At 43.7% G+C, this 27,494-nt stretch overlaps 1 protein-coding gene across 1 annotated transcript in view; it reads right to left on the bottom strand.

The window, feature by feature from the left end:
• Positions 1 to 1,797: 1,797 nt before the first annotated feature.
• The window catches only part of LOC122927157 (venom factor-like), a 150,633-nt gene continuing 124,936 nt past the window's right edge, over positions 1,798 to 27,494 (bottom strand). Inside the window, 5 exon segments of the mRNA XM_044278754.1 lie at positions 1,798 to 2,028; positions 2,134 to 2,272; positions 3,982 to 4,065; positions 21,961 to 22,047; positions 22,844 to 22,933. Of these exon segments, the coding sequence (XP_044134689.1) occupies positions 1,887 to 2,028; positions 2,134 to 2,272; positions 3,982 to 4,065; positions 21,961 to 22,047; positions 22,844 to 22,933 (542 nt within the window). The 3' untranslated portion in view covers positions 1,798 to 1,886.

Raw genomic sequence — 27,494 nt, 5'->3', positions numbered from 1 at the left:
TGATAACGCTCTGAGAGTAAATGTAGTAGAAGTTACCTGCAGTCCTATGTAACATCATTGATAACACAGTGATATCTCTCTGAGAGTAAATGTAATAGATGTTACCTGCAGTCCTATGTAACACCACTGATAACATAGTGATAACTCTCATAGTACAGATAATGTAGTAGATATCACCTGCAGTCCTATGTAATACTACAGATTGAACAGTGATAACTCTTAGAATACAGATAATGTTGTAGATGTCACCTGCAGCCCTATGTAACACCAGAGATATAACAGTGATGACTCTTGGAGTACAGATAATTTAGTAGATGTCACCTGCAGTCCTATGTAACACTACAGATTGCACAGTGATAGCTCTGTGAGTACAGATGATGTAGTAGATGTCACAGTGATAACTCTCTACAGATAAACTAGTAGATATATATATATATATATATATGCCTTACAGATGTAGCATTAAATACACAGTTGTAGCAAACTTCAACTTGACCTTTTGTTGTGTTAAAGGGGTTGGCCCATCTCAGACAGCAGTGACCAATCATAAGGAGATTTTTGGAACTGGCATAGTGATGAATGGAGAGCACGATATCTGCCTTCCTTCAATTTGGGTGGGGGGCCCTTTAGGAAATAACTGCAGGTCCTAGACTTGGGACCCTCAACTGTTTGACATTGGTGGCGTATCTTAGAGATATGCACCCAATGTCTGAGATGAGAAAACCTTCACTTTTTCCTCTGCGCCTTTCAAGAGCCCTAGCTTACTTTGAATGCTCTGTCGACATAGCCGTACAAGGGCTTTTTTCAGGACGAGTTGAATTTTTTTAGTGCTTGCAATTGATGTTCCATATAATGTATTGTGGAACTAATTGTTATGAGAAATGGAAAAAAATAGATTTTGGGCTCAGTTTTGGCCTTCTCTATGCAGTACAATTGACGTGCTACTTGTACTGTAACTTTATTCTGTCGGTTTATATAGTTTAGATTTATTACTAAGAAAATTAAAGATCTTGAAAAAAAAAAAGACTGAATTTTCAAAAAATATTTACTTCAAAAGAGCTGCATGAGGCTTTGTTCCTTGTGGAGTGTGTTGTAGTTTTACCCTTGGTATATATGATATTGTAAAACTATGAGATTTTTTTATTCCATTTATTTTATTTTTTTGCAGGGGCTAGACAAATGATGTAATATTTTACTATTTGCATCTTAAAAATATATTTTTTAAAACTTTGTTAACTCTTTTTGTTAATTCCCCTGGAGACATGAACTTGCAGTACTTCTGTACTGCAGTGTATTGGGAGTTTACCTTTCGTTCTCTAGCTGTGTGTATTAGGTGCACTAACATGGCACTTGGCACCATATAATTTTGTTTGTGGGGTGGTGACGGGGGTGGGGGACAGAAGTAGCCCCCTCTGGTAGCCCCCTCTGACTAACTGCTGAGATGCCACAGTTGCTATTGACTGTATCATGTCTTCTATCCCAGGTTGGTTGTCAGTTACCGAACGCGCTCCATACAATCCATGTATAGCTATAATATACCGTTGTGGGGCCTAGTTAATGTTTGCTGGATCTGTTCTGCATATCTTCTGTTCTGAAGCCTCTGCCTAGAGCAGGAAGAGAGCTTGCCCTGTTCCTAGTCTACACAACTCTTGGCATGGCAAGTGTAAATTATATTTGCCCAGATCACCCTGACCCTCCAAGCCTGATGGGCCCTGGCACTTACCCCGGTTTAATACTTGTTGATGCCAGCCATGATAAAATGAAGGTTGACCCTAAGACAATAATTAACACAGACTGTGCAGAATACATAATACTTTATTAGTGAATAATATGGTACAGTACATAAATCCCATCAGTTAAAGAAGTAAGATTTGGACTGTTTGTGATCAACTTTGACATCCAACAACTTCAAGTTCATCAGCAACTGCAGCAAAGTCATTACAGAGGGCTTGATGCTTAGGGTTTTGGCACTCTCTGTCATTTGGCCACCACTCGAGCCAAGAATCACTGTCCAGGACATAGGTGTAGCTGAGGAAATATAGAGTACATAGTCAGCATTTGTTGATTCTATCATAGAGTTGACCAACCAGTGAATCCTTGACTCCAACCTCAATGGTCAGACCTCTCACTTACCCTGATGTCTCTGTGTGAAATACATTATGGAAGGATCCATAGATAATGTAGTCTTTTTCTGTCTCCAAGCCCAAATTTTCTCGACACTTAATGTGGCTGATAAAGGTCCGTTGCTTGCCCTTGGCATCTTCATCCGTTCCTAGGGTATATAAGATGAAATTAGTAGTGATGAGATGGTAAAATTGGTTCAAAATTCAAAGCTGGAGCTTTAGATGTTATAATAATGACATAAGATGTTCAAATTGATCCAACCAAATTCAGAATTGTCCTGGCATTGGGGTACACTGGGTGAAACAATTTGCCCATTATATTTTCTGAACTGATGGATTGGGTGGGTTGACACTATTGGGAGGTTCTCAGTACCATTTTCATGCCGATTACACCTATTTTAGCCTTATTTCTAAGAGTTGCTCTGAGTTGCTGTTTAGAGATATGCTTTACAGCAGCACATGAGCTATAGTAGACTTGACTTTCTGATGACACATTACTTTATTTATCAAGTAAACTTAAAGAGAACCTTTTACCAATTTATTTTTTGGTTAAACTAAGTACCTTTACAAGCGGCGTACACTTCGATAATGCTGTTATAACTTCTCTTTTGTTCAAACGCCTCTCGGCTACTCCACTGTGCCCCCGTTCTGTTTCCGTGGCCTGTATGCTAATAGATAGCATCAGTACAGGGAGGAGAAGATGCCAGCGCTTCTCAGTGGGCGTCTCCCTCTCCCTGGCTGTGGCGCATTCCAATTGCAGCGGATCATATCACAGCCAGGAAGATGGTGAGCTGTTTTTCACTTCCTGGCTGTGATGCGTTCCATTGCAATTGGACTGCACCAAAGCCAAGGAGAAGGAGATGCCCACTGAGAAGCGCTGCCATCTTCTCCTCCCTGTACCGATGCTATCTATTAGCATACAGGCCACGGAAACAGAACGGGGGCACAGCTGGGCAGCCGAGGGGCGTTTGAAAAAAAGAAAAGTTATAGCAGCATTCGCGAGACTACCCGAGACTACCCCGCTTGTAAAGGTATTTTTTATTTTTTTTTGCTGGGCAGCTTGAGTAGCTTTCCTTGGCCCCATTTTGGGGTACATAGAACTTATATATTAAATTTCCGAGATTTAAATACTTATGGATTATTTTCTGGATAGTTTATCAGTATATGATTGGTGGGGGTCCGATACCCGGGACCCCGCCAATCAGTTTGAGAAGGCATCTGCGCATCCTTTTGCAGCCCACCAAGCACAGTGCTGTACATTGTATAGTCACTGTGCTTGGTATAACAGCTTAGTCCCATTAATTTCAATGGGGATGAGCTGGGCTTAGGCCATGTGGCCGATGAACGTGACATCACCTGGCCTAGGGAAAGCTGAGGAAAAAAATTGCTGCGATATTGCGAGCGCCGCTGCTTTCTCAAACAGCTGATCGGTGGCGTCATCATTATTTAAGTATCGGAAATTCCCTTTAAGTTATATCATGAGCCCAAATCAGTTCTCATGGCTCATAATAACTTCCAGAACTTATAGAAAGATATAAATAAAGGTGTTATATAATATATTATATATAGAAAGAACCTTATCTCAAACAGATCTGAATCACACTCCTTGGGTATTTGGGACTCATCCATGGCAAAATATTTCTTCTAGCCCTGCCCCAAGTTTTTTACAAACCCAAATCTCTTTTCCCGCTCACTCCTAACATGGGAAGAATTTTCTATTTTTAACGCATTTGTTGGTGGATGGGAGAATTTGGTGGATGGAATAAATTTCTATGACCTCAGTGACCTGCATCGAATCAGTCCTGGACACAGTTTCTTGCTTAGAGATTTAGTTGTTCTACATCACATTCAACGTTACCTCTCTTGAAGACCTCTTTAATGTGCATTTCATATGTGTCAAAGTCCTTTTCATAATGTATCTTAAGAACCACCGCCTTGAACACTGTGTAGATGAGAAAACAGTGAAATTAGCCATTACTTTTAACTAATAAGAAGTAAAACTAAAACTAAAAATGCTATCACTGTAGTGGTATATGGAATAAGAAAGTGATGGACTCTGTGGTGGGGGAACTACAGAGAACTCTATGCTGTATATCTGGTAGTAGTGCAATATATAGAAGTCTTAGGACCCTTTTACAACAGTGATAGAAGGGTCATACAAACTCTTATTCCCAATAGTTGACATGTGCAGAGGCCCCGGAATATTACCACAGAAAAAAGATAATACCCACAGCAGATATAACCATGGGACTTCATAGTTAAAGTTAAAATGGGGACTCCTTAAATTTACCACTCCCCATTTCTTAGTCATTCCTAAACAAAGGATTGAGGAACAGTCTGCGATTCCTGCTAACATGGTAGTTATGCCCATACTAAGATCCCTCTAAAGCATCGGTCTCATTCAGAAGTGTACTCATAGTGATTGCAGAGGTAGCAGTCACATCTGGGCCCTGGTTCCTGAGCAGGCCCAATGGCCCCTCTGGCACATAAGAAGACACCCAAATTATACATGAACCATGGCCGGTGGGGACGCCCTGCTACAGTAATCCAGTGGCCCTCAGATGCTTCTACCTCTAGTCTGAAACTTTTCATAATTCTCTTAAATCTACCTTAAACTACTCATTTACTATAGTAGCGTAACTCTCCATCTGTTGTAAAATTGCAGGGCATGTTGAGAGTTGAAGTTTCATAATACCTAGAGGGTCACTCTTTGGAGAACACTCCCCAATGGTATCCCCTTGTTTGTTAGTGTAACAGCGGCTTCTGTGCACCGCTGTTCCCCTGCTATCCGCCACGGTCCCGGGCGCAGTGTTCAGCGGTGATCTGCGGCCGCTGCTTCCCATTCACCGCTGCAGACCTGAGCTCTCTCTGTGTGGGTGCTGTTGTTCTGGGAACCACCCCACAATTTGCTCTCACCCCTGGCCACAGCATGCTTGCTGCTTGTTTCCAGCAGCACTTCCTTAAGGCCCGGCGCTCGTGACTTTCTGGTCTTTATGGGTTAGTTCATGTGACCTCACTGAGCTATCCTAGCCCTCCTGCGCATATATAAGTGGCTCAGCCCCCTTCCCAGATGCCTCAGTATCAAGGTCCTTGTGCCCTGCTAAGGTTCCCAGTTTCAGCTTGTATTCTTGTGTTCCTGACTCGTATATGTATTCCTGGATTCTGCTACCTGTTATATTCCTACCTGCTTGCCTTGACTCTCCTGTTTCTGATCTGGATTACTTGACCTGTACCTGTGCCACCTGCCCTGACCTTTTACCTGTCTGACTACGCCTCTGGTACCTCCTGGTCCGCCTATACCAGCTGCCTCGTGTGCCTATCCTCCTCAAGAGGTAGCTACCTGGTGTTCCCCTCGGGAAAGTCTATCCCCACCATAAGGGGTACTATGAAGATCCAGGGGTTCACTTAGACAACACCCTTAAAGGAGGTAGGATATATGACACAGTGGGTTCACACCCGCTGGTTCGTGACAGTTAGGCTTTTTCTCAAATCTGTTAAACCCTTGGTCTATAAGTTTACTGTACAAGCTGGAATTTAGTAATTAGCACCTAGTACCATATGGCAAGAGCACAACATCACTGATAGAAACACACCAACCCAAGGAAAGATAAAGTTAGATTTAGCCTACGCTACACTTGTGATGACCTTAGCATCACAAGGGAGGGTAAAGGCAGTCCGTTCTCATCCGGATTATCAGCCACTGTGATAGGGATCACTTGAGCAGATGTCTTAAAGGGACAGTGATGGGCCTAACAAATGCCCCAGGACTGACCCATGAACCCATATGATAGCATACCCATGTTAGAATATACACAGCCAATGATGTACTAAAATACAAAGATATTCACAGGTATTATAATAAAAATAAAACTGTACTAAAAAAACAATGACTGGATTTCTTTTTTTTAAAGGGGTTTCCCCACCATAAGATCATATGCCCTATCCACAGAGTATCTGATCAGTGGGGTGACAAGCTCCCCATTAAACATCACTTATCTAACTCAGGGAGAAGTGCAGATTAAAATATAGAAATTACCAGGCTCAGACAGCATACACCCATGGGTACTAAGGGAATTAAGTGCAATAACAAACAACAAGGGTAGGGTCTGTTCTACAGGCCTGGCTCATAGCAAATGGGGTACCAATATTCAAAAAGAGGTTAAAAAAGTGAGCTCCGGAACTATAGGCCGGTAAGTTGAACATCTACAGTTGGTAAGTAGGGATGAGCGAACTCGAACTGTATAGTTCGGGTTCGTACCGAATTTTGGGGTGTCCGTGACACGGACCCGAACCCGGACATTTTCGTAAAAGTCCGGGTTCGGGTTCGGTGTTCGTCGCTTTCTTGGCGCTTTTGTGACGCTTTCTTGGCGCTTTTTGAAAGGCTGCAAAGCAGCCAATCAACAAGCGTCATACTACTTGCCCCAAGAGGCCATCACAGCCATGCCTACTATTGGCATGGCTGTGATTGGCCAGAGCACCATGTGACCCAGCCTCTATTTAAGCTGGAGTCACATAGCGCCGCCCGTCACTCTGCTCTGATTAGCGTAGGGAGAGGTTGCGGCTGCGACAGTAGGGCGAGATTAGGCAGATTAACTCCTCCAAAGGACTTGATTAACTGATCGATCTGCAGCTGTGGATCATTGAGCTGCTGATCCTCAATTGCTCACTGTTTTTAGGCTGCCCAGACCGTTTGTCAGTCACATTTTTCTGGGGTGATCGGCGGCCATTTTGTGTCTTGTGGTGCGCCAGCACAAGCTGCGACCAAGTGCATTTAACCCTCAATGGTGTAGTTGTTTTTTGGCTAAAGCCTACATCAGGGTGAAGCTGTCACACCAAGTGCATTTAACCAGCAATAGTCTGTTCATTTTTTGGCCATATACAAAATCAGGGGCAAGCTGCGCCTGTCACCAAGTGCATTTAACCCTCAATGGTGTGGTTGTTTTTTGGCTAAAGCCTACATCAGGGTGAAGCTGTCACACCAAGTGCATTTAACCAGCAATAGTCTGTTCATTTTTTGGCCATATACAAAATCAGGGGCAAGCTGCGCCTGTCACCAAGTGCATTTAACCCTCAATGGTGTGGTTGTTTTTTGGCTAAAGCCTACATCAGGGTGAAGCTGTCACACCAAGTGCATTTAACCAGCAATAGTCTGTTCATTTTTTGGCCATATACAAAATCAGGGGCAAGCTGCGCCTGTCACCAAGTGCATTTAACCCTCAATGGTGTGGTTGTTTTTTGGCTAAAGCCTACATCAGGGTGAAGCTGTCACACCAAGTGCATTTAACCAGCAATAGTCTGTTCATTTTTTGGCCATATACAAAATCAGGGGCAAGCTGCGCCTGTCACCAAGTGCATTTAACCCTCAATGGTGTGGTTGTTTTCTGGCTAAAGCCTACATCAGGGTGAAGCTGTCACACCAAGTGCATTTAACCAGCAATAGTCTGTTTATTTTTTGGCCATATACTACATCAGGGGCAAGCTGCGCCCGTCACCAAGTGCATTTAACCCTCAGTAGTGTGGTTGGTCAAGCTGTGACACCAAGTGCATTTAACCAGCAATAGTCTGTTCATTTTTTGGCCATATACTACATCAGGGGCAAGCTGCGCCCGTCAACAAGTGCATTTAACCAGCAATAGTGTGGTTATTTTTTGGCCATATCCCAGTCTAATTCTGTCACTAAATCCATACCGGTCACCCAGCGCCTAAATACTAGGCCTCAAATTTATATCCCGCTAAATCTCTCGTTACCGCTGTCCTGTTGTAGCTGGGAAAGTTATTTAGTGTCCGTCAAAGCACATTTTTTGTTCTGGGTTGAAGTACAAATCCCAATTTAGCAATTTCATAATTTAGTGGTTTCTGCTATATCAGAGCTATTTGAAATCTATCCCTAAAAGGGTATATAATATTCAAGGTGCACATTGGGTCATTCAGAATAACTTCACACACACCCGCTACTGTGTATTTCCAAGTCTAATTCTGTCACTAAACCCATACCGGTCACCCAGCGCCTAAATACTAGGCCTCAAATTTATATCCTGCTAAATCTCTCGTTACCGCTGTCCTGTTGTAGCTGGGAAAGTTATTTAGTGTCCGTCAAAGCACATTTTTTGTTCTGGGTTGAAGTACAATTCCCAATTTAGCAATTTCATAATTTAGTGGTTTCTGCTATATCAGAGCTATTTGAAATCTATCCCTAAAAGGGTATATAATATTCAAGGTGCACATTGGGTCATTCAGAATAACTTCACACACACCCGCTACTGTGTATTTCCAAGTCTAATTCTGTCACTAAACCCATACCTGTCACCCAGCGCCTAAATACTAGGCCTCAAATTTATATCCTGCTAAATCTCTCGTTACCGCTGTCCTGTTGTAGCTGGGAAAGTTATTTAGTGTCCGTCAAAGCACATTTTTTGTTCTGGGTTGAAGTACAATTCCCAATTTAGCAATTTCATAATTTAGTGGTTTCTGCTATATCAGAGCTATTTGAAATCTATCCCTAAAAGGGTATATAATATTCAAGGTGCACATTGGGTCATTCAGAATAACTTCACACACACCCGCTACTGTGTATTTCCAAGTCTAATTCTGTCACTAAACCCATACCTGTCACCCAGCGCCTAAATACTAGGCCTCAAATTTATATCCTGCTAAATCTCTCGTTACCGCTGTCCTGTTGTAGCTGGGAAAGTTATTTAGTGTCCGTCAAAGCACATTTTTTGTTCTGGGTTGAAATACAATTCCCAATTTAGCAATTTCATAATTTAGTGGTTTCTGCTATATCAGAGCTATTTGAAATCTATCCCTAAAAGGGTATATAATATTCAAGGTGCACATTGGGTCATTCAGAATAACTTCACACACACCCGCTACTGTGTATTTCCAAGTCTAATTCTGTCACTAAACCCATACCTGTCACCCAGCGCCTAAATACTAGGCCTCAAATTTATATCCTGCTAAATCTCTCGTTACCGCTGTCCTGTTGTAGCTGGGAAAGTTATTTAGTGTCCGTCAAAGCACATTTTTTGTTCTGGGTTGAAATACAATTCCCAATTTAGCAATTTCATAATTTAGTGGTTTCTGCTATATCAGAGCTATTTGAAATCTATCCCTAAAAGGGTATATAATATTCAAGGTGCACATTGGGTCATTCAGAATAACTTCACACACACCCGCTACTGTGTATTTCCAAGTCTAATTCTGTCACTAAACCCATACCTGTCACCCAGCGCCTAAATACTAGGCCTCAAATTTATATCCTGCTAAATCTCTCGTTACCGCTGTCCTGTTGTAGCTGGGAAAGTTATTTAGTGTCCGTCAAAGCACATTTTTTGTTCTGGGTTGAAATACAATTCCCAATTTAGCAATTTCATAATTTAGTGGTTTCTGCTATATCAGAGCTATTTGAAATCTATCCCTAAAAGGGTATATAATATTCAAGGTGCACATTGGGTCATTCAGAATAACTTCACACACACCCGCTACTGTGTATTTCCAAGTCTAATTCTGTCACTAAACCCATACCTGTCACCCAGCGCCTAAATACTAGGCCTCAAATTTATATCCCGCTAAATCTCTCGTTACCGCTGTCCTGTTGTGGCTGGGAAAGTTATTTAGTGTCCGTCAAAGCACATTTTTTGTTCTGGGTTGAAATACAATTCCCAATTTAGCAATTTCATAATTTAGTGGTTTCTGCTATATCAGAGCTATTTGAAATCTATCCCTAAAAGGGTATATAATATTCAAGGTGCACATTGGGTCATTCAGAATAACTTCACACACACCCGCTACTGTGTATTTCCAAGTCTAATTCTGTCACTAAACCCATACCTGTCACCCAGCGCCTAAATACTAGGCCTCAAATTTATATCCTGCTAAATCTCTCGTTACCGCTGTACTGTTGTTGCTTGGAAAGATATTTAGTGTCCGTCAAAGCACATTTTTTGTTCTGGGTTGAAATACAATTCCCAATTTAGCAATTTCATAATTTAGTGGTTCCTGCTATATCAGAGCTATTTGAAATCTATCCCAAAAAGGGTATATAATATTCAAGGTGCACATAGGGTCATTCAGAATAACTTCACACACACCCGCTACTGTGTATTTCAAAGTCTAATTCTGTCACTAAATCCATACCGGTCACCCAGCGCCTAAATACTAGGCCTCAAATTTATATCCTGCTAAATCTCTCGTTACCGCTGTACTGTTGTTGCTGGGCAAGATATTTAGTGTCCGTCAAAGCACATTTTTTGTTCTGGGTTGAAATACAATTCCCAATTTAGCAATTTCATAATTTAGTGGTTCCTGCTATATCAGAGCTATTTGAAATCTATCCCAAAAAGGGTATATAATATTCAAGGTGCACATAGGGTCATTCAGAATAACTTCACACACACGCTTCTGTGCATTTCCAAGTCTAATTCTGTCACTAAATCCATACCGGTCACCCAGCGCCTAAATACTAGGCCTCAAATTTATATCCCGCTGAATTTGAATACAATACATTGGGCCAAATAATATATTTGTTGTTGTGGTGAACCATAACAATGAGAAAAACATCTAGTAAGGGACGCGGACGTGGACATGGTCGTGGTGGTGTTAGTGGACCCTCTGGTGCTGGGAGAGGACGTGGCCGTTCTGCCACATCCACACGTCCTAGTGTACCAACTACCTCAGGTCCCAGTAGCCGCCAGAATTTACAGCGATATATGGTGGGGCCCAATGCCGTTCTAAGGATGGTAAGGCCTGAGCAGGTACAGGCATTAGTCAATTGGGTGGCCGACAGTGGATCCAGCACGTTCACATTATCTCCCACCCAGTCTTCTGCAGAAAGCGCACAGATGGCGCCTGAAAACCAACCCCATCAGTCTGTCACATCACCCCCATGCATACCAGGGAAACTGTCTCAGCCTCAAGTTATGCAGCAGTCTCTTATGCTGTTTGAAGACTCCGCTGGCAGGGTTTCCCAAGGGCATCCACCTAGCCCTTCCCCAGCGGTGAAAGACATAGAATGCACTGACGCACAACCACTTATGTTTCCTGATGATGAGGACATGGGAATACCACCTCAGCATGTCTCTGATGATGACGAAACACAGGTGCCAACTGCTGCGTCTTTCTGCAGTGTGCAGACTGAACAGGAGGTCAGGGATCAAGACTGGGTGGAAGACGATGCAGGGGACGATGAGGTCCTAGACCCCACATGGAATGAAGGTCGTGCCACTGACTTTCACAGTTCGGAGGAAGAGGCAGTGGTGAGACCGAGCCAACAGCGTAGCAAAAGAGGGAGCAGTGGGCAAAAGCAGAACACCCGCCGCCAAGAGACTCCGCCTGCTACTGACCGCCGCCATCTGGGACCGAGCACCCCAAAGGCAGCTTCAAGGAGTTCCCTGGCATGGCACTTCTTCAAACAATGTGCTGACGACAAGACCCGAGTGGTTTGCACGCTGTGCCATCAGAGCCTGAAGCGAGGCATTAACGTTCTGAACCTGAGCACAACCTGCATGACCAGGCACCTGCATGCAAAGCATGAACTGCAGTGGAGTAAACACCTTAAAACCAAGGAAGTCACTCAGGCTCCCCCTGCTACCTCTTCTGCTGCTGCCGCCTCGGCCTATTCTGCTGCTGCCGCCTCGGCCTCTTCCTCCGCCTCTGGAGGAACGTTGGCACCTGCCGCCCAGCAAACAGGGGATGTACCACCAACACCACCACCACCACCTCCGTCACCAAGCGTCTCAACCATGTCACACGCCAGCGTTCAGCTCTCCATCTCACAAACATTTGATAGAAAGCGTAAATTCCCACCTAGCCACCCTCGATCCCTGGCCCTGAATGCCAGCATTTCTAAACTACTGGCCTATGAAATGCTGTCATTTAGGCTGGTGGACACAGACAGCTTCAAACAGCTCATGTCGCTTGCTGTCCCACAGTATGTTGTTCCCAGCCGGCACTACTTCTCCAAGAGAGCCGTGCCTTCCCTGCACAACCAAGTATCCGATAAAATCAAGTGTGCACTGCGCAACGCCATCTGTAGCAAGGTCCACCTAACCACAGATACGTGGACCAGTAAGCACGGCCAGGGACGCTATATCTCCCTAACTGCACACTGGGTAAATGTAGTGGCAGCTGGGCCCCAGGCGGAGAGCTGTTTGGCGCACGTCCTTCCGCCGCCAAGGATCGCAGGGCAACATTCTTTGCCTCCTGTTGCCACCTCCTCCTTCTCGGCTTCCTCCTCCTCTTCTTCCACCTGCTCATCCAGTCAGCCACACACCTTCACCACCAACTTCAGCACAGCCCGGGGTAAACGTCAGCAGGCCATTCTGAAACTCATATGTTTGGGGGACAGGCCCCACACCGCACAGGAGTTGTGGCGGGGTATTGAACAACAGACCGACGAGTGGTTGCTGCCGGTGAGCCTCAAGCCCGGCCTGGTGGTGTGTGATAATGGGCGAAATCTCGTTGCAGCTCTGGGACTAGCCAATTTGACGCACATCCCTTGCTTGGCGCATGTGCTGAATTTGGTGGTGCAGAAGTTCATTCACAACTACCCCGACATGTCAGAGCTGCTGCATAAAGTGCGGGCCGTCTGTTCGCGCTTCCGGCGTTCACATCCTGCTGCTGCTCGCCTGTCTGCGCTACAGCGTAACTTCGGCCTTCCCGCTCACCGCCTCATATGCGACGTGCCCACCAGGTGGAACTCCACCTTGCACATGCTGGACAGACTGTGCGAGCAGCAGCAGGCCATAGTGGAGTTTCAGCTGCAGCACGCACGGGTCAGTCGCACTACAGAACAGCACCACTTCACCACCAATGACTGGGCCTCCATGCGAGACCTGTGTGCCCTGTTGCGCTGTTTCGAGTACTCCACCAACATGGCCAGTGGCGATGACACCGTTATCAGCGTTACAATACCACTTCTATGTCTCCTTGAGAAAACACTTAGGGCGATGATGGAAGAGGAGGTGGCCCAGGAGGAGGAGGAGGAGGAGGAAGAGGGGTCATTTTTAGCACTTTCAGGCCAGTCTCTTCGAAGTGACTCAGAGGGAGGTTTTTGGCAACAGCAGAGGCCAGGTACAAATGTGGCCAGCCAGGGCCCACTACTGGAGGACGAGGAGGACGAGGATGAGGAGGAGGTGGAGGAGGATGAGGATGAAGCATGGTCACAGCGGGGTGGCACCCAACGCAGCTCGGGTCCATCACTGGTGCGTGGCTGGGGGGAAAGGCAGGACGATGACGATACGCCTCCCACAGAGGACAGCTTGTCCTTACCCCTGGGCAGCCTGGCACACATGAGCGACTACATGCTGCAGTGCCTGCGCAACGACAGCAGAGTTGCCCACATTTTAACCTGTGCGGACTACTGGGTTGCCACCCTGCTGGATCCACGCTACAAAGACAATGTGCCCACCTTACTTCCTGCACTGGAGCGTGATAGGAAGATGCGCGAGTACAAGCGCACGTTGGTAGACGCGCTACTGAGAGCATTCCCAAATGTCACAGGGGAACAAGTGGAAGCCCAAGGCCAAGGCAGAGGAGGAGCAAGAGGTCGCCAAGGCAGCTGTGTCACGGCCAGCTCCTCTGAGGGCAGGGTTAGCATGGCAGAGATGTGGAAAACTTTTGTCAACACGCCACAGCTAACTGCACCACCACCTGATACGCAACGTGTTAGCAGGAGGCAACATTTCACTAACATGGTGGAACAGTACGTGTGCACACCCCTCCACGTACTGACTGATGGTTCGGCCCCATTCAACTTCTGGGTCTCTAAAGTGTCCACGTGGCCAGAGCTAGCCTTTTATGCCTTGGAGGTGCTGGCCTGCCCGGCAGCCAGCGTTTTGTCTGAACGTGTATTCAGCACGGCAGGGGGCGTCATTACAGACAAACGCAGCCGCCTGTCTACAGCCAATGTGGACAAGCTGACGTTCATAAAAATGAACCAGGCATGGATCCCACAGGACCTGTCCGTCCCTTGTCCAGATTAGACATTAACTACCTCCCCATAACCATATATTATTGGACTCCAGGGCACTTCCTCATTCAATCCTATTTTTATTTTCATTTTACCATTATATTGCGATGCTACCCAAAGTTGAATGAACCTCTCCTCTGCCTGTGTGCTAGGCCTAAATATATGCCAATGGACTGTTGCAGTGGTGGCTGACATGAAGCCTGATTCTCTGCTATGACATGCAGACTGATTCTCTGCTGACATGAAGCCAGATTGTCTGTTACGGGACCTCTCTGCTCTGCCTGTGTGCTAGGCCTAAATATATGCCAATGGACTGTTGCAGTGGTGAGTGACGTGAAGCCTCATTCTCTGCTATGACATGCAGACTGATTCTCTGCTGACATGAAGCCAGATTGTCTGTTACGGGACCTCTCTCCTCTGCCTGTGTGCTGGGCCTAAATTTATGACAATGGACTGTTGCAGTGGTGGCTGACGTGAAGCCTCATTCTCTGCTATGACATGCAGACTGATTCTCTGCTGACATGAAGCCAGATCCTCTTTTACGGGACCTCTCTCCTCTGCCTGGGTGCTGGGCCTAAATTTATGACAATGGACTGTTGCAGTGGTGGCTGACGTGAAGCCTCATTCTCTGCTATGACATGCAGACTGATTCTCTGCTGACATGAAGCCAGATCCTCTGTTACGGGACCTCTCTCCTCTGCCTGGGTGCTGGGCCTAAATTTATGACAATGGACTGTTGCAGTGGTGGCTGACGTGAAGCCTGATTCTCTGCTATGACATGCAGACTGATTCTCTGCTGTCATGAAGCCAGATTGTCTGTTACGGGACCTCTCTGCTCTGCCTGTGTGCTAGGCCTAAATATATGCCAATGGACTGTTGCAGTGGTGGGTGACGTGAAGCCTGATTCTCTGCTATGATATGAAGACTGATTCTCTGCTGACATGAAGCCAGATTGTCTGTTACGGGACCTTTCTCCTCTGCCTGGGTTCTGGGCCTAAATTTATGAAAATTGACTCTTACAGTGGTGGGTGACGTGAAGCCTGATTCTCTGCTATGATATGAAGACTGATTCTCTGCTGACATGAAGCCAGATTGTCTGTTACGGGACCTTTCTCCTCTGCCTGGGTTCTGGGCCTAAATTTATGAAAATTGACTCTTACAGTGGTGGGTGACGTGAAGCCTGATTCTCTGCTATGATATGAAGACTGATTCTCTGCTGACATGAAGCCAGATTCTCTGTTACGGGACCTCTCTCCTCTGCCTGGGTGCTGGGCCTAAATTTATGACAATGGACTGTTGCAGTGGTGGCTGACGTGAAGCCTGATTCTCTGCTATGACATGCAGACTGATTCTCTGCTGACATGAAGCCAGATCCTCTGTTACGGGACCTCTCACCTCTGCCTGTGTGTGTGCTGGGCCTAAATATATGCCAATGGACTGTTGCAGTGGTGGCTGACGTGAAGCCTCATTCTCTGCTATGACATGCAGACTGATTCTCTGCTGACATGAAGCCAGATCCTCTGTTACGGGACCTCTCTCCTCTGCCTGGGTGCTGGGCCTAAATTTATGACAATGGACTGTTGCAGTGGTGGCTGACGTGAAGCCTGATTCTCTGCTATGACATGCAGACTGATTCTCTGCTGTCATGAAGCCAGATTGTCTGTTACGGGACCTCTCTGCTCTGCCTGTGTGCTAGGCCTAAATATATGCCAATGGACTGTTGCAGTGGTGGGTGACGTGAAGCCTGATTCTCTGCTATGATATGAAGACTGATTCTCTGCTGACATGAAGCCAGATTGTCTGTTACGGGACCTTTCTCCTCTGCCTGGGTTCTGGGCCTAAATTTATGAAAATTGACTCTTACAGTGGTGGGTGACGTGAAGCCTGATTCTCTGCTATGATATGAAGACTGATTCTCTGCTGACATGAAGCCAGATTGTCTGTTACGGGACCTTTCTCCTCTGCCTGGGTTCTGGGCCTAAATTTATGAAAATTGACTCTTACAGTGGTGGGTGACGTGAAGCCTGATTCTCTGCTATGATATGAAGACTGATTCTCTGCTGACATGAAGCCAGATTCTCTGTTACGGGACCTCTCTCCTCTGCCTGGGTGCTGGGCCTAAATTATGACAATGGACTGTTGCAGTGGTGGCTGACGTGAAGCCTGATTCTCTGCTATGACATGCAGACTGATTCTCTGCTGACATGAAGCCAGATCCTCTGTTACGGGACCTCTCTCCTCTGCCTGTGTGTGTGCTGGGCCTAAATATATGCCAATGGACTGTTGCAGTGGTGGCTGACGTGAAGCCTCATTCTCTGCTATGACATGCAGACTGATTCTCTAGCTGACATGAAGCCAGATTCTCTGTTACGGGACCTCTCTCCTCTGCCTGTGTGTGTGCTGGGCCTAAATATATGCCAATGGACTGTTGCAGTGGTGGCTGACGTGAAGCCTCATTCTCTGCTATGACATGCAGACTAATTCTCTGCTGACATGAAGACAGATTCTCTGTTACGGGACCTCCCTCCTCTGCCTGGGTGCTGGGCCTAAATATATGCCAATGGACTGTTGCAGTGGTGGCTGACGTGAAGCCTCATTCTCTGCTATGACATGCAGACTGATTCTCTGCTGACATGAAGACAGATTCTCTGTTACGGGACCTCCCTCCTCTGCCTGGGTGCTGGGCCTAAATATATGCCAATGGACTGTTGCAGTGGTGGCTGACGTGAAGCCTCATTCTCTGCTATGACATGCAGACTGATTCTCTGCTGACATGAAGCCAGATTCTCTGTTACGGGACCTCTCTCCTCTGCCTGTGTGTGTGCTGGGCCTAAATATATGCCAATGGACTGTTGCAGTGGTGGCTGACGTGAAGCCTCATTCTCTGCTATGACATGCAGACTAATTCTCTGCTGACATGAAGCCAGATTCTCTGTTACGGGACCTCTCTCCTCTGCCTGTGTGTGCTGGGCCTAAATATATGCCAATGGACTGTTGCAGTGGTGGCTGACGTGAAGCCTCATTCTCTGCTATGACATGCAGACTGATTCTCTGCTGACATGAAGCCAGATTGTCTGTTACGGGACCTCTCTCCTCTGCCTGGGTGCTGGGTAGTGTTGAGCGCGAATATTCGAAAAGCAAATTTTTTTCGCGAATATCGCAACTTCGCGATTTCGCGAATATTTCGAATATAGTGCTATATATTCGTAAAAACGAATATTCGTTTTTTGTTTTTCCCCCCCCCCCCACAAAATTACAGTACACATATAATTGATTGTTTCCCAAAGGTCCAACAGCTCAGATCTTACTCACATTGCCTAGAAAGTGATTGAGGCGCGAATCTTCGTAAGGCGATTTTATTAGCGCACATGCGAATATCGGCACGTCCCAGAACAGAGGCAAAGGGCTTTGCATTCATACATTAGTGAATTGAGTTGCGAATCTTCGTAAGGCGATTTTATTAGCGCACATGCGAATATCTACACTTGTCCCAGAACAGAGGCAAAGGGCTTTGCATTCATACATTAGTGATTGAATTGAGCTGCGAATCTTCGTAAGGCGATTTTATTAACGCAAATGCAAATATCTACACTTGTCCCCAGAACAGAGAGGCAAAGGCCTGTGCATTCATATAGTATAGCACCATATTCGCGAATACGTAGAACTTCGTAAAATTCGATTAACGAAAATTCGTATTTTTTATTTTACTTTCCACCTTACAGATTACATTGATCTGTACTCTGTCAACTACTGTCATCACCCCCCACTGTATCTCGATTGATTCCCAAAAGTCTCACATTCCCTAGAAAGTGATTGAGGTGCGAATCTTCGTAAGGCGATTTTATTAGCGCACATGCGAATATCTACACTTGTCCCAGAACAGAGGCAAAGGGCATTGCATTCATACATTAGTGATTGAATTGAGTTGCGAATCTTCGTAAGGCGATTTCATTAGCGCACATGTGAATTTTGCATAGCATATGTATTATGCGATGCGAAAATTCGAATTATCGCATATGCGAAATAATAACGAATTTGAATAATCGCGAATATTTTACGAATATTCTTTCGAATATTCACAAAATTTCGCGAATTCGAATATGGGACATGCCGCTCAACACTAGTGCTGGGCCTAAATTTATGACAATGGACTGTTGCAGTGGTGGGTGACGTGAAGCCTGATTCTCTGCTATGACATGCAGACTGATTCTCTGCTGACATGAAGCCAGATTGTCTGTTACGGGACCTCTCTCCTCTGCCTGGGTGCTGGGCCTAAATATATGCCAATGGACTGTTGCAGTGGTGGCTGACGTGAAGCCTCATTCTCTGCTATGACATGCAGACTAATTCTCTGCTGACATGAAGACAGATTCTCTGTTACGGGACCTCTCTCCTCTGCCTGGGTGCCGGGGCCTAAATATCTGAGAATGGACTGTTCCAGTGGTGGGTGACGGGAAGCCAGATTCTCTGCTATGGAACCTCTCTCCAATTGATTTTGGTTAATTTTTATTTATTTAATTTTTATTTTAATTCATTTCCCTATCCACATTTGTTTGCAGGGGATTTACCTACATGTTGCTGCCTTTTGCAGCCCTCTAGCTCTTTCCTGGGCTGTTTTACAGCCTTTTTAGTGCCGAAAAGTTCGGGTCCCCATTGACTTCAATAGGGTTCGGGTTCGGGACGAAGTTCGGATTGGGTTCGGATCCCGAACCCGAACATTTCCGGGATGTTCGGCCGAACTTCTCGAACCCGAACATCCAGGTGTTCGCTCAACTCTATTGGTAAGCTGTTTGAAGGTTTTCTAAGAGATAACATTCTAAGTGGGTAAGTAACGGGCTCAGTGGTAGGAAGAAGAGGGTGGCAATTAATGGTACATATTCCGACTGGTCATCGTAAATCATGGGCAAACATAGGGGTCAGTATTGATAAGGTTACCGTTGCTAGTGGGGAACCACAGGGGGCACATTTATCATTTAAGACAGGATTTGAGACAGGTCTAATTTGGAACGGGCCTATTTTGTGTGAGATTTACCAAAAATGGCACATTATCGATAAAATTGTTGCAAATTTAGACGTGAAGCTTTTCCACTCTGCACCAATAAAAAGCATCCAAATTATAAATCTACAACACTTCTACACATGACACATTATGGAGCTGATCCACAGCATATGGCCGACCTCTTAGCTGAGTTTTTGCTGCAAAAATGGAAAAACTGGGCCACAACATCAGATTCCAACACTACATCCGTGCCAGCTCTGAGAACTGAACAGGGTTACAGGCGAGGAGGGAGTTGTTTGGGTAAGGGGGAAGTTGGGGGGGGGTCTTTATTATTAAAATATAAAAATATTTATCCCATACGGCCAATGTGATAAAATCGAAATGTCCAATTCGCCATTTTTTCAATCGTTTTACTTATGCAAAATAATTCAGATCAAAAAGTCACATACACTCCAAAATAGTATCAATAAAAGCTACAGATTGTCCTGCAGAAAATTAGCCCCCACACACCTCTGTATACATAACTATAAAAAAGTTATGGGGGTCAGAATAGGGCAATGAAAAAACATATATTTTTGTTCAAACTTTTGATTAAAAACACAAAAAAACTATTCAGATGTGATATCTTTGTAATCATACTGACCCAGAGAATGAAGGGCACAGGTCAGTTTTTCCACATCGCAGGGACAAAACCCCTAAAACTGGCAGAATTGCATTTTTTTTTTTTCAATTCTGACCCTATTCAATTTTTTCCCGCTTCCCACTACATTTCATGCCATATTAAATGGTGGCATTGCAAAATACAACTTGTCCCACAAAAAACAAGCCCTCATACGGCGATGTGAACCGAAAAATAATAAGTTATGGCTCCACGAATACAGAGAACAAAAATGAAAACGCAAAAATTAGAACACCTCCAGTATTGAAGGGCTTCATGTACAGCTAATATGTGGCACTTAGACATAACTGTATCACATCTGTGAGTTGTGTGTTTTCTGTAGCCCAGACATGGATATTGTAGTTAATGTATTACCACCTTACAAACTAGCATTGTGGCTAGACATCTGAGGAAGCGTACGCCTGGGCAGGAGCTGGCGTGGGATGCAACTTTTTTGCTACATTTTGAAAGGTTGCAAAACATAAATAAACCATTATCCAGGTCTAATTTGACGTTCTCGTCAAGAAAATTGAACTTAAGAGATGCAATAGACGCAAAAAACTGCAAAAAGTCACAGAAATGCACTTCGACCCCATTATCTGTATTTTAGAATACTATAGGTCTCGATTCTAGATATGTTTGTGGCTTGGGCAGATGAGGTTTAACACTGACAAATGTAAGGTTATGCACATGGGAAGGAATAATGCAAGTCACCAGTACATACTAAATGGTAAAATACTGGGTAACACTGACATGGAAAATAATAATTTTCCCTAAGATAAGGAAATTGGCCTTTGCCTTAATGAGGGTTTTTACCTTCCTTTTGATAATTGTTGCAGGATAATAGTGAACATATATGTTTATTTAGCTATAGCAAACCATGTGGGAATTTACTAATATGGGAATTTCATACAATTGATTTTGGCTTCATGCACATGGCCGTTGCTTGGCCGTTCCGTGCATTGGGGACCACAATTTGCGGTCCCCAATGCACAGGCACTATCCGCGCCGCAACGGATCCAAACCCAACTTGAATGGGTTTGTGATCCGTCCGCACCGCAACAAAATAGAACATTTAATATTTTTTTGCAGTGCGGAGGCACGGAGAGAATTCCCACGGAAGCACTCTGTTTCACACCTCACCTTCTGGATTCAGGACCCATTCAACTCTCCCCTGACAGATTATCAAGGGAGACAAGGATCAGTCGAAATTAATATTCTTGGCCAATCCTTTTGTTTCTCCAGGGCTTAAAGGGAACCTGTCACCAGTTTTATGGTGTCCTAACTAAGAGCAACATAAATAAGTGACTGATTCTCTTACCAAAATGCTGGGTCACTTTCTTTAATTGACCCAGTCAATCTGCCAACATCTTGTATTGAAAAGCTCCAGCTGATAATGAGAAGTCCTGAATATTTATGAGCTCCTGACTCTCCCTGCCTACATGCTGCTGATTGACAGTATTTTTTTCATATAAATCAGCAGCAGGTGGGCAGGGGAGTGGCTATATCTCTGAATTAAAAAAACGCTGGACTCACTGACATCACGCTGGACTCAAATCAGCTCATTAGCATGCGGCATGTGGCATCTTTGTGTGTATATTATGAGGTAACCATCTGTCACACCAGTAAGTGAATACATCTAAGGTACTTTTTAGTAGTTAATGATTGTATATAATAAGTTAAATTATAATTAAATATCCACATGACAGGTTCCCTTTAAGCTGCCTCCAGAGGTGCTTGGCAGGAGCTTTTTCCGTTCTCTCCAAATAATATATGTTTGGCCGAGGTGAATGTGTATGGAAAAACTGGTACGGAGTCAGGAGAGATAGCTGTTGGACAAGCGATCATGACTGTGTATGGCCGCCTTTACTGTGCAGCTGTAATACCAATTGGAAGAACTACTGTGGGGTTAACGTCCTCAACTTCAGTTGAGAGTGGGAGCAGAACAAACTAGGAGCAACAAAAACATGCAGCAAGTTTCATTATGTGGCAAGAACCCCATCTGTATATGTATGTTGATTGAAATTACCCTGGGACAAAAATTGTGCAACTTTCCAACAGTCCCAAAGTAGGAATTGTGTAGAATGACATAAATAGGTGAATTGAACAGATGAGATATAAATATTTTATGAGCTAGACTTCTAGCTGGACTGTTGTGAAGGCATAATGATGATGCTGATTGGCTTATAGAAGTGTAATAGTTAAAGCTCACCATAGTCTACTCCAGATTTGCAGGCCTTAGTCATTCGATCTAAAGCTCTGTTTTTGTCTGTTGTCTCTTGTTTCATCAAGCAGTTGCCTGAAAATGGATAAAAGTTGTTAAATAAGGAAAAATAAAGTCTATATACAAGATGCTTCCGACCTCCAAAATACTTGACCTCATACTTCTGAGAAGGGACATCAGGGAGATAGTGAAAATGGAAGTATAATATGGCGCACAAAAGTTTTGGCTTCAGGCCAATACCTACTTACTGTATATGGGACATGATCCAACCTTATGACATTTTAATCTCAAATAGTGCACACAGTATATATTTTTGTCAAACCCCAAAATGAATACGGACACCCTAAGCTAATATTCCCCCAAAGATCAGATCCCCTAAACAATTACAGGCCCCAGATCAGATTTCTAAATATATATACCAGACCCAACCAACTGATACAGATGGTGACCTCAGATCAGATTCCTAAATATATTTAGAGCCTCCAGAGACCCTGAACTTTTACAGACCCCAGAAGAGATCCCTAAATATTTTTAGAGCCTCAAGAGACCCTGAACTAATACAGACCCCAGACCAGATCCTTAAATATATTCAGAGCCTCCAGAGACTCTGAACTAATACAGACCCCAGACCAGCTGTCCCCTTAAACAGAGTGGAGACTGGGTTCTTCCTAAATAAAGGCCCAAGGCTATCCGTAAAATACAGACTCCAGACCAGACATATTACGTAGATCATCACTTCTCTTTGTGTGGCAGTCCTTTTCAATCCTGAGTTTTCACCACCACATTGTCCTGACGCTTGTCCCGATGTGCACAGTGGAGGGGTAGAAGTGAATACATTCAGTAACTGGAGGAGTTTACAAATATACTTTACCTTCAGCACATTGACACACATTTCCCAGACAAATGCGACCAAATAACTTGTTATCTTCTTGGGTGTGGTAGAACTTTTGACAGCGACTTTCTATAGGAGAGAAAAAGGATACTGGTTATAATCTCTAGGTACTTGCTGTTTTGCCTCATTAAAGAGGTTCCCCAACTAATTTTTTTTTTTTTTTTAATATATCTGCCCTCTCCTCACACCAATGGCAGGACTACTTTCATCAGAAGACATGATCAAAAACAGATTTGCTACTAGGGAATTGTGATTCATACAGTTCTAACTGCCTGGCTTCTCTTGGACTTTGATATTGTGGGCAGTGCTGTTGCCGAGCAATCAGCCAAAGATGAGGGAACGTTTGCCACTGACAACTGTGACCCCTATAAAAACTCTGTTCCTGGCTCTTTAGTCGTCATGATTTTCAGTTAATAGAGATTGTGGTATTCGAAGTAAGGGGGAATCTAATTTTGTTTACTGGTTATACACCTTGTATGATGGTTTTAAGGAACAGCCTTGGGCCTAACAAAGGTACTCAGGGCTAACCTGTGCTATTACCTATAAAAAGATGCCTGTGCATTTTGCATAAACACACAGGCAGTAAAAATACTTAAAGGGCTTCTGTCACCCCCCAAACACCAGTTTTCAGTTTTTGACTTAATATATTTGCTAATTTTTACAGATTAGATATATACTCCTCTTACCTCCGGCTGTGGTGTAATTTCTGTAAAAATCGGACTTTAGTGATATGTAAATTTCTTCACTACCAGCAAGTTGGGCGGACTTGCTGGAAGCCGCCGCATCCTCTGTCTAAAAAAACGCCCCCTCCTACACTTGATTGACAGGGCCAGCGAGCACTCTCATCCTCCAGCTGGCCCTGCCTGCAGCTCAAATCCCACGCCTGCGCCATACCGGTCCTCATTTGGCGCAGGCGCTCTGAGAGAAGGAGCAGCCAAGCGAGCGTGGCCCTGTCAATCAAGTGGAGGAGGGGGCGTTTTGTCAGACAGAGGATGCGGCGGCTTCCAGCAAGTCCGCCCAACTTACTGGTGGTGAAGAAATTTACATATCACTAAAGTCTGATTTTTACAGAAATTACACCACAGCCTGAGGTAAGAGGAGTATATATCGAATCTGTAAACATTAGCAAATATAGTATGTCAAAAACTGAAAATTTATGTTTGGGGGGTGACAGAAGCCCTTTAATATTTTTTAAAGATTATGGAGGAGATTTATCAAAACTGAAGTAAAAAAAAATGGCTTAGTTATCCATAGCAACTAGAGTTGAGCAAATTTCCTAGCAAATTGATTTAACCTGAAATAGCGTAAAAAACAAAAAAAAATCATAATTATCTCCTCCATTTGCTCGCGAAATCCCGTGCGTGGTAATGTATGAAGTCACCACGTGGCTGGCGTGACAACGGGCCACATGAGATTTCGCACCAGATCTTCAAGGAAGATGCCGGCGGCCGGCCCATCGCGCGCAAATAGAGGTAGTAAGTATGATGTTATTTTTTTCTGTTAATTTTACTCTGTTTTTACTCTAAGATGCATACATGATCCCGGCATCCGAGGGGTACAATGATGGGGAGCAGTGCTATCGCAGCTCTCTGTCATTGTACCCGCTCCTTACAAAAAAATGCACTTTGTGACAAAGTAATTGCTCACAAACCAATTTTTTTGGGTCAAATTCAGCAAAGCAGCCAAATTGAATTTTGAAGAAATTCGCTCACCTCTAATGGCAACCATATTCCACCTTTCATTTTTCAAAGGAGCTTTGGGTATAAGCTTTTATTTGGTCTTTATTAAACATTTCGAACCCCAGTCTCTGTGCAGCCTTGAGTTTTTCTAGCAACAGGCTCTGAATTTTCACTCTGTTCAGTCAGGCAACTCAGCTGACAACTCCTTATCTCTGATCTCTGACCTCCTAAACACTCATTATAGCTCAATTATTATCTTACTGATATGAATGTGACTTAACCCTTTCTACCCCAGGCCAGTTTTCACCTTCCTGTTCAGGCTATTTTTTGCAAATCCAACATGTGTCACTTTATGTGGTAATAACTTTGGAACACTTTTAGGCCGAATGCACACAGCCGTGTTCCGCGGCCGAGAGCGGTCCGTGGTATGCCGGGCTGGATTCCTGTTCAGAACAGGAGCGCACAGCATTATCTATGACGCCGTGTGCTTCATGCAGCCGCTGCTGTACAGTAATGCACTATACGAGTGTATTACTGTACAGCAGCGGCGGCATGAAGTGCACGGCATCATAGCAACCAATGACGCCGTGCGCTCCTGCTCTGAACAGGAATCCAGCCCGGCATACCACGGACCGCTCTCGGCCGCGGAACACAGCCGTGTGCATTCGGCCTTACTTATCCAAGCCATTCTGAGACTGTTTTCTCATGACACATTATACATTCACGACAGTGCTAAATTTGAGTCAGTATATATATTTTTTTATTTATTAAAAAAAATATATATTTACAAAGAATTTGGAAAAATTCTCAATTTTCTACATTTAAATTTCTCGACTTTTAAGACAGATAGTAATGCCTCATAAAATAGTTATCAGTCAACAGTCCCCATATGTCTGCTTTATGTTGGCATCATTTTGTAAATGTCATTTAATTTTTTTAGGATGTTAGAAGGCTTAGAAGTTTAGAAGCCATTTTTCAAATTTTCAACAAAATTTCCAATACCTTTTTTTAAGCACCAATTCAGCTATGAACTGATGTTACAAACTTTGTTAACCCTTTAGGTGTTCTACAAGAATTAAAGCAAAATGGAAGCAAAATTTAAAACAATTTTTTTTTATGCAGATTTTTCATGTTAATAAATTTTTTCTTGCACCACAGCAAGGGTCATCAGCAAACTAAACCTCAATATGCATTACTCTGATTCTGCAATTTATAGAAATACCCCATATGTGGTGGTAAACTGCTCTATGGGCACCTGGCAGTGGTCAGAAGGAAAGGAGCGCCATAAGGATTTTGGAGGCAGATTTTGCTACAATGGTTTTGGTGTAGTTTTTTTATTTATTTTTTTACAGTATTCACCTGAGGGGGCATATAATGTGATAATTTAATAGAGCAGATTGTTATGGATGCGGCGATACCCAATATGTCTATTATTTTTATTTTTGTTAAGTTTTACACAGTAAATGCATTTTTGAACAGAATTAAATATTGTTTTTGTGTTGCCATTTTCTGACTAGCCTTTTTTTTTATTTTTCTGGCGATTGTCTTAGGTAGGGTCTCATTTTTTGTAAGATGAGAAGGTGGTTTTAATCATACAATTTTGGGGTACATAAGACTTTTTGATCGCTTGGTATTACACTTTTTGTGAGGCAAGGTGACAAAAAATGGCTGTTTTGGCATAGTTTTTTAAAACATTTTTTACAGCATTCACCTGAGGGGGCATCTCATGTGATATTTTTATAGAACAGGTTGTTACGGACGTGACGATACCTAATATGTCTATTATTTTTATTTTTGTTAAGTTTACACAGTAAATGCATTTTTGAACAGAATTAAACCCTTAAGGACCCTGCCCTTTTTCACCTTAAGGACCTGGCCATTTTTTGCAAATCTAATGTGTCACTTTATGTGGTAATAACTTTAAAACACTTTTACTTATCCAGGCCATTCTGAGATTGTTTTCTCATCATATATTGTACTTCATGACAGTGGTAAAATTGAGTCCAAAAATTTCATTTTTATTTATAAAAAAATACCAAATTTACCAAAAATGTGGAAAAATATGCAAATTTCCAAATTTCAATTTCTCCACTTTTATAATAGATAGTAATACTTCCAAAAATAGTTATTACTTTACATTCCCCATATGTCTACTTAATGTTTGGATTATTTTGTGAATGCCATTTTATTTTTTGGGGACGTTAGAAGGCTTAGAAGTTTAGAAGCAAATCTTGAAATTTTTCAGAAAATTTCCAAAACCCAATTTTTAAGGACCAGTTCAGGTCTGAAGTCACTTTGTGAGGCTTACATAATAGAAACCACCCAAAAATGACCCCATTTTAGAAACTACACACCTCAAAGTATTCTAAACTGATTTTTCAAACTTTGTTAACCCTTTAGGTGTTCTACAAGAATTAATGAAAAATGGAGATGAAATTTCAGAATTTCACTTTTTTGGCAGATTTTCCATTTTAACCACTTCAACCCCGCTAGCTAAAACCCCCTTCATGACCAGGCCACTTTTTACACTTCGGCACTACACTACTTTCACAGTTTATTGCTCGGTCATACAACTTACCACCCAAATGAATTTTACCTCCTTTTCTTCTCACTAATAGAGCTTTCATTTGGTGGTATTTTAGTGCTACTGACATTTTTAATTTTTTGTTACTAATCGAAATTTAAAGGGACTCTGTCACCACTTTCTAACCCCCACTTTTTTAACTATCGTTTTATTCATGGTGCCCTTCTGATTACAGTTGCCATCTTATATGTTAGATCTGCGGTGCCGTTTAGGTAAAAAATCGATTTATATCACCTGTCAATCAGCTAGATAAGGTGCCCAGGGCGTTCCTCTCCTCTTGAATCTGCCGCCTGCCGCCTGCCGCCGCCGCCGTTGGTGCCCAGCTCCTCCCCCGGTCTCGTCAGCGCTGCCTCAAACAACACAGATC

The sequence above is a fragment of the Bufo gargarizans genome, chromosome 2 (assembly GCF_014858855.1).
Source record: "Bufo gargarizans isolate SCDJY-AF-19 chromosome 2, ASM1485885v1, whole genome shotgun sequence".
Taxonomy (NCBI): domain Eukaryota; kingdom Metazoa; phylum Chordata; class Amphibia; order Anura; family Bufonidae; genus Bufo; species Bufo gargarizans.
Note: the sequence above shows the minus strand (reverse complement) of the source record. Positions and strands in the feature narration are given on the sequence as shown.